The sequence below is a fragment of the Gobius niger genome, assembly GCF_951799975.1.
Source record: "Gobius niger genome assembly, chromosome: 16".
NCBI lineage: Eukaryota > Metazoa > Chordata > Actinopteri > Gobiiformes > Gobiidae > Gobius > Gobius niger.
The window spans coordinates 12,497,566-12,505,668 of record NC_136867.1 but is presented as its reverse complement, the minus strand read 5'-3'; the positions used below and the strand labels follow the sequence as shown (position 1 = coordinate 12,505,668).

Here is an 8,103-nt window from a genome sequence, read left to right as displayed (position 1 = left end):
TTAATTATTGGCCTGTTCCTCGATAGAGCCTCCAAGTATTTTACCCCAATTTTATCATCTGGAGCCCCCATCATGTCGTAAAGCAGAGCTTATTGCTCGGTAGCAAATTGCGAGCTTACAGGAATATGCTCCGGGAGGCTTTTTGATTTTTTTTCCCCTTCCGCCCGCATGGACGATCAGGGCAAGCTCTTGACACTCACAGAACCATGACCAGCCTTTTTCACGCACATTTGGCCCTCACTCAAACCGTATTAAAATCTGCACATTATTTGAATGTCATTGATTCTCATGAATGCGAAATGCCGATATCTTCTTTCAGACTGCTTCCCCGACAAGCAGAGGCCGCTGTAAAAGGAACGGCATTAAATTCAACTAGCACCACGATTACAGAAGTCGCCCCGCGCAGAACCGGCCTGGCATTCACTAAATTGGACAAATCCCATTGTAAGATAGCCTATCAGGGGTGTACATGTCCACATAGGAGAACATATGCAGACAAAATATTGGGTAGTTTGTTATTCCGAGGGCGGCACTTGGGGGGCACACGGGCATGTTTGCCTTTGCCGGGAGAGGAGATTGGATTGGGGGTTTAAATGAATCGCTGGCGCACCACGTTTATAGGTTTCATTAACTTTTAATGAGTTGGGTGTCCTTCGTTGTGATTGGCTGCCGAAGAACAAGCTCCACTTCCTGAACGTGGAGCACTGAGGAGATGTTGCTGCCGCTCATCGGGCCTTGTGTTACTAAACTGGGGAAACTGTGTTGAGTTGCAGTTGTGCAGTTGCATTTTTATATGAATCAATGTTTTTTTTATCCACTTAAGGAAAGAAAAATAATGTGTGTTGTTTCATCCATGTTGAAATTTTAGGATATGGAGATTTTGTTAAAGAGCATTTACTCCCGAACTCGCTACCCTATTTTTTCTCTCTCTTTTTTTTTTCTTTCTCACCGTTGTTAACTCTATATTTCTTTGATGAATTTATTTCTATTCCTGTATTTGTGTGCATTTTTCATTGATTGACACTCTCTTTGTTTCAAACCTTTTTCAAAGTACTGTATCTGGTCATATACATCTCTTGATGTTTATAGGAACAGAAATCAAAGACATGGAGCATGCATTCTCCAGGGAAATAAAGAATTCTTAGCAAATCAATCACAGCAAAGCAGACATCTTACCGACGTATAATTTTAAAAAGGCTGCCTTTTCTGAGAGGCTACATCTCAGAGTGCCACAGGGAAATGCATGTATATTAAAGCAAATATAATCAATTTTCTTGAAGCAATTCCAAACTTCAGATTTGGTACATCTTTTAATCTTGCTGCATTATAATATCTTTCTGCGTGATTGGCTACACGCTTATTATCTTGCATGAAAGCTTGATATTTCTCCTTGAGCAGCGTATCTCCCCTGTGTGGTCGAGCCTCTCCCCAGCACTGAGCTGTTCATCTATATTTTATCACCGCTGCAGCCTCCTCTGAAACTGGAAAGTTCTCTTTTTTTCCCCTCCACATATTTACATTATCTCCACATATTTCCAGGATGGCCCTCCCATGATTGCAGGGGTTTGGTGAGGGTTCCAGCAAGACAAACACTGACCATCCATCCCCTTCAGACACATAAAAGCAGCAGAGACAGAGTGAGGGGCAGAGAGGGTCTGAATGGCGCTCTGTAGGTCAGTGCGGCCCTGCACCAGCTGCCGCCACCACGCTCTAGTCAATGGGCATTGTTGACGGAGCTGTGTGTGTGTGAGTGGACATGATGGAGACCCACACAGGAATGTCACAGAGTGGTGTGAGAGGAGCCCGGACACATCACAGTCTGAGGCACATTCTCACCCGGACACGGCCCGCCGCTGCCCTTCTTTTTCCACTAACTCTACGGAATATCACAGTGCCAAATACCACCACCAGCTATGGGCTCTTTTCTCTCTTACCATGTACATTTAGAAAGCAAAAGCTTTATTAATGTGAAATTAAAATCTACAGTGAAACCACATTTTTAAAAAGATATGGCATGTCTTTACAAATAACCTGTGTACCATGTCTATTAAAAATATGTTAAATATTTGATACTGTTTTTTTTCCTTTTAATTATTCAAATTGCTTAATTTGTAGAAAATATAAGAATACATCCATACATACAATATAGAAATACCACTTTTTTATAAGCTATCATTCCCATTTGTTTTTTTCCTTCCCTTTCCAGAGAAAGTCATTTAAACAGACTGGGCTAAACAGTCAAATGTGGCCTGTCCACCCCAATAATTCTATCTCCTGTATAAATTTGACAAAATTGCATTTCAATTTTTGCTATTTTAACAATGTGCAAAATATGACTAAAATGTTAGTATAGATTAAGTGTTGAATTAACGGACGAATCGTATTCCTAATAATAGGTAAAAAATAGATGAATAATAATAGCCTATGCTTTTTCAAAGGCCCTGATCGTTATTTTTTAATGACATGTACAACCTCCTTTTTAAGATTGAGGATAAATATTAGATTCGGCTGTTGCTATGTGAGTTACCTACAGCCTATTAAATCTTTCCCGGCAGGCCTTAATAATAAAATAAGCTATACTGTTTTGAACCGCAAAATGAATCCACATCTCCACTGCACGCACGCGTTGCGCAGTGACGGCACAGAGGCCGCCCGCTGTGAAGCCATGGGTGGCTGTAGGGCTGTGACTTTGCGGGGCTTTAATATAGTAAGGGCCGGCACTTGGGCCGCTCACAGGCTGGATTAGCCGTGTTTCTGCTCAAAGAGGAGTTAAGTCCCGCTATCGTGAACGGGCCCTCCCCTGCAATAGGCTGAGACAGAATTACAGCTTGTTGGACCGGTGTCCCGCCGTCTCCATGGATACAGATCTACTTGGGTGTTCTGGTGCGCGGGCTGCAGCACGCTGCTTTAGGTGCGGCAGACAATGAGCCAATACACCGCTCTGACATGACATAATACATTAGACACAACTTGGTACACAATTGAATCATAATTAACAGCATGCTTGTCCCGGGAGCCGGTTTCATTTGCTATTTCTAAAAAAAAAAAAACACGGAAACTTTCATGTTTGTCGTAAAACTTCAGTCTGATAAAAAATATACTGTCTCTTTACAGGTCATAACTGTTGACGCCCACGGGCTGCGATGGCACCCAGTAATTCAGTTAAAATAGAGGCCCAAACCCGTCTCAACTTTAAAATCCATCGCTGCAGGGAGATTGTCCAACGAAACATCTGCCTTTATTAACGAGACATGATAAGAAAGAGGAAACAGTTATCTGTCCGTTTAAACGGGTTGGACAACTACACATCCACAGCAGTCTTCTTCAAGACATAAAACAGCCTTTGCGTAAAAGTCGTAGTGTGGTGCATAATAAAGTAATATGCAAATGTGGCTGAGAACATGCAAAGAAATCACGTTAGCGCAGTAAAAAGCTCAACAGGCTGCAGGGCCATCCTTTATCCAGTTGCTATAACAACAGATGTGCCTATCTGTGATGGCGTGCCAGGATGGGGCCAGGAAAAAAGAGAGGAGCCGTGCACGCGGTGGTGTTCGTGGGCACGTGCACTCTGAGAATTCAGAACAGATTGAGGTTTGGTACCTTTGAACCATGAACCAACAGAAAGGCCAGCCCCATCTCTGACTGTGCATGTCCATGTACCATGCATGAATATTATTATTATTATTATTATTATTATTATTATTATTATTATTATTATTATTATTATTATTATTATTATTATTATTATTATTATTATTATTATTATTATTATGGCTCTATTCAACGTTTTTCCTGGTCTCTACGAAATGCCCCAAAAAGCAACAGACATGTGACAATTACGCAGTAAATCAAAACACAATAAATAGTGAACTCGTATATTTTAAATGTGTTAAATAGAAACGGATTCTCCTGTGTAAATTGGCTCATACATTTCTGCGTAAAATAAACTTGAATTAACGCGGAATTAACGCGGTGCGTAATTACGCGTCGCTCGGCGCTATTCCTACGCAGTACATCACTCTCTGTCACATCAGCAAGAAACATGAGGCAAGCCCCTGAATCACACAAGCTCCAGATGCCTCAGCTTTGCGCCACCCTATCTCAAGATCCAATCCTTTCTCATGAATTTAGGATATGAGCCTCCTTACCCCCTCCTTCTGCGTGCACGGTCCAGGAAAAGGCCATCGCCAAAACAACATCTACATCCCGTAGAAGATTGTCTAAAAAGGATAATAAAAGCTCCATACCTGCGCAAAAACAGCCGGTGCTCGACTTGTTGTTGGCAAGCCACACAGGAGCCCATTGTAGAAGCTCGCCTTGTGCCTTCTGCAAAGGGCTCCAGACATCACGGCATTTATTTGAGCTCAAACTCTGTCACTGTTGACTTTAGCACAAAGCAAAGATTTCACTGCCCCGCTAGTTAAAAAAAATGATTATTTTACTGAGATATCGATCAGTGTGCTATAAAAAAAAAATCAGCTTAGCATTATATGTCTAAAATGAATAGAAGCAAATTTAATGTCTGTGTAAATTTACAGAGAGCTACAGCGCCCTATTCAAACTTTACACTTGTGCAATTTGGTTGGTGTGTGTACTTTTGCTATATGTGGGCATAGCCTCGACTCTATTGTTTATTCGCCTTGTTTATTCGCAGATCACGCTGTTTAAATTGCGATCTGTAAAGAGGGTCGGTAGTATAAACGCACTTTTAGACCCTATACGCGTTCAGAGAGAGCAGGACCGAGGGCGCACAAAGATGTCCATCGAGGTGGCCTTGGATTTGAGCACAGTGCGGGACACAAGAAGACAGCAGTATGGGGTCCTATACAACAACGACTACTACTACTACTACTACCACTAACCTATCTTATCTAACGAGAGGGGAGGGTCCGACTGCTTTCAAATAGACGCGAGACAATGGGGGCCCAGATTGTGGGGAGAGAATTTAAAGTGAGTCTCTGTTCCCAAATCAGCCCCCTTTTCCAGCGCTCATTCTCCCGCGCCGCGGGACGCTGGTTTATGTGACAAAGACACTTAATCTCGTTCACTCATCTAAACTGTGAGGTGTGTGTAATGGGATGAGTGGCAGCCAGTCACGGGAGTCTGAGTGACAGTAGGAATCATAACACCGACTGTAGGAATTTGAATGAATGAATTTACGCTTGGATGTCTTTTTACGCATCACCTGGCACAGGCTTTACGCGCGTTGCCAAAAATACGACAGTATTTACATGTAAGAAATTAAGGTTATAAAAACAACCATATTATTTTCAACATGCGTGCACGTTCTGTCTTCTTATGTTATGCCCGTAAAAATGTGAAAACCATTTATTTCTTTTGGAGTCTTCTAGTTTGTGTTTGGGATTATTAAGCTTGTTTTGTTTACTCTTTGTGCATGACAAATGGAGATCTTTGTACTCATGTTGACCAGCAAATCTAATAATCCCTTTTATTCGAAACAAAAGCCTCGATCCTCTATTGGAAATATATTTCACGCACCATAGTAATTAACTTATTATAAATAATGCGCTTTTCCAATAATAATAATAATAATAATGATAACAATAATAACAATAATAACAATAATAATAATAATAATAATAATAATAATAATAATAATAATAATAATAAGACCACCACCACTATTTGTTCAGGAAACAAAAGCATAACACTTTAATATAGATTCTGTTCTTGTCACTACAAGAATACACATATACAAGCCATAAATAGAATTACACAAATGATTGAGAAATCCAGCGAAACGTTTGAACAAAATTCCGGTTGTCTGAGTGCATCAATGCAAATGTACAGCAACAGCACGCTCGTCTCAGTATTTTTGTTTGATGTCTTTGGGTCCTTTCTTGAATAGATCTGCTCACATCACTTGAATTATCATCAGCATTAAAGAATCGGACTACAAAACAATTAGGACAACTAAACCGGTGGGAAAATATTTCAAATACATATTGTACACAAATTCTATAGATCTTTACAAATGTACAAATTGAAGAGAACAGTCCGTGTGCATTATGAGGAGTTCATGATGGGCCTCGAATACACGCCCTGGTAATAAGAAGTGTCTGGAATAGAGGTGGAATCCAGACCAGTCTTCCCCGCCATGGAGCCCATGGAGAGCGCGCCTGCCATGGGGGAACCGTAACCCGAATAGTGCATGACCTGTTCATAAGTTTTAAGGTCCATTTTGTGGTGGTGATGTTGTTGCTCCGACATGAGGTTGTTGATGGAAAACGGGTGATTAAAGGAGTAGTGATGCTCGGGTTTTAGGTGCCCGTCATGCGCGAGCACTGAGTGATGCTGTGACATGAGGTGCTGCTGACTCTGGGACACTGGGGATGCGGCAGCGGCGTGCTCCGGGCTCAGGGCCTGGCTGCTCTTCATTTCCGCCAGGGCCCTCTTGTGTTCCCCTGCGGACGAGTTGGAGTGAGGAGACTCGTTACCGTTACAGCTCTCGGAGCTGCTATGGGACGACCCGTCCCCTGATTTCCGAGAAGAATCTTTTACGGACAGTTTCTTGTCGCACTTGAAGCGCTTCTGTCTCCGCAGATAGCAGCCGTTCTCAAACATGTTTCCTGAATCTGGATGCAGAGTCCAGAAGGAGCCCTTGCCCGGCTTGTCCGGGGAGCGGGGCACTTTGAGGAAACAGTCATTGAAGGACAGCGAGTGGCGGATGGAGTTCTGCCAGCGCTGCTGGTTCTGTCTGTAAAATGGAAACAGGTCCATGATCCACTGGTAGATTTCGGCCAGGGTGAGCATTTTGCTCGGAGACTGCTGAATGGCCATAGTAATGAGAGAGATGTAGGAGTATGGCGGCTTTGCGTGTGTGTAGCTCCTGCGGTATGTTTTGGGGTCCCTGGACCGGTTGATGTTACTCTGTCCATAAAGAGGGCTCATGGCGTTCATGTTGGTGTAGGAGCTGATTGCATTCATGGAAGCGGGCTGCGCTGTCATTGGGCTCATGCTGGGGCTGAGCGCCGCGCTCATGGCTGTCATACCCGCGCCCATACCGTTCATGGCCCCCGTGCCCGGTGACATGCCCGTCATGGAAGGACTCATGCCCGTGTTGACGTAGGACATGTTCATGGAGTTAGCCGCCATGTTGGCAGTGCTGCTCATGCCCGACATGCTCATGTAGGTGTTCATAGAGTTCATGCCCAGGCCCGTGTTCATGTTGCCCACCGAGGTATAACACTGCAAGGAAAAACAGCCGTTAATTCAGGAGCGCGCAAAATGCGAAATTGTACAACAGCCTATACTTTTACTGTGACTTAGGCTTCATAAAGTATGAAGAAATGATAAGTGTAATTACACTTTCACGCATTTCTGATTGTATTTATAAAACAATCAAAACTAATAAACTAATACAAATGAGCACTCAACGATGAGTTTTAGAGGAGTCTGAAGTAGCTGTATTGGTAAAATGATTCCCGTTGTGCCCGTGCCTTTTTACGGCCGATCTGTCAAAACGCCTGTAGCTAAATGAGAAATTAAGCCGACCCATCGTTTTTCAAAGATAAATACTAAAGGACAAAGTACACTAAAATGCATGAAATAGTTGTAATTCACATTGTTCAAAGTTCCTATAGCGCTTTGTATCAGGCAACTTTAGTGAGAAGCGCGCGCTGCGTCGCTTCGCGTTGAAATGGGGGAGGATTTGGAGGCGCCTCAAGTCAATATTTGATCACAAAGTTAATATTATCTCAGAGCTAATATTGAGTTGTATAAAATGGGATCGGCTTTAGACAGGGGAAAGAAATATATATTTAAGGTACCCACCTCGGGCTCTCCGTAGTAGGTGCTCCAGTCGGTGTGTTCGTGTCCTTCCATTTTAACTGCTCCAAGCATCATGGAGGACTTCCACAACGCGTCTCCCAGCAGAGCAAAAAGCCAAAAGTGTCGGTCTAATAGGTACACGCAGACTGGGGACCACTGGGTTTGTGTCGGCGGTGTGGTCCTTCAGTGGAGGACAGGCGCATGTGATGGCCGTGCTCCGTCTGTCACTGAGTGCTGTTGAAATGACGCTCCGTGCTGCCTGTTAGCGCTGTGATATAGCTGTGTGCGCCAGACAAGCCTCCAATCCCTACT

At 43.2% G+C, this 8,103-nt stretch overlaps 1 protein-coding gene across 1 annotated transcript; it reads right to left on the bottom strand.

Moving 5' to 3' along the window:
- Positions 1-5,725: 5,725 nt before the first annotated feature.
- On the bottom strand, positions 5,726-8,103 carry foxa2 (forkhead box A2). Its single transcript, XM_079573842.1, has 2 exons — positions 7,795-8,103; positions 5,726-7,209 (listed from the first exon to the last, which is right to left on the bottom strand). Exons 1-2 carry the CDS (start codon positions 7,864-7,866, stop codon positions 6,028-6,030), a joined length of 1,254 nt encoding a protein of 417 aa, XP_079429968.1. The 5' UTR covers positions 7,867-8,103; the 3' UTR covers positions 5,726-6,027.

Excerpts from the sequence above, each read along its gene's own strand:
- foxa2 (XM_079573842.1), bottom strand. The coding sequence starts at position 7,866 with ATGATGCTTGGAGCAGTTAAAATGGAAGGACACGAACACACCGACTGG. Across the intron at positions 7,210-7,794 it reads CCTACTACGGAGAGCCCGAG|TGTTATACCTCGGTGGGCAA; the intron begins GTGGGTACCTTA and ends TTTTCCTTGCAG.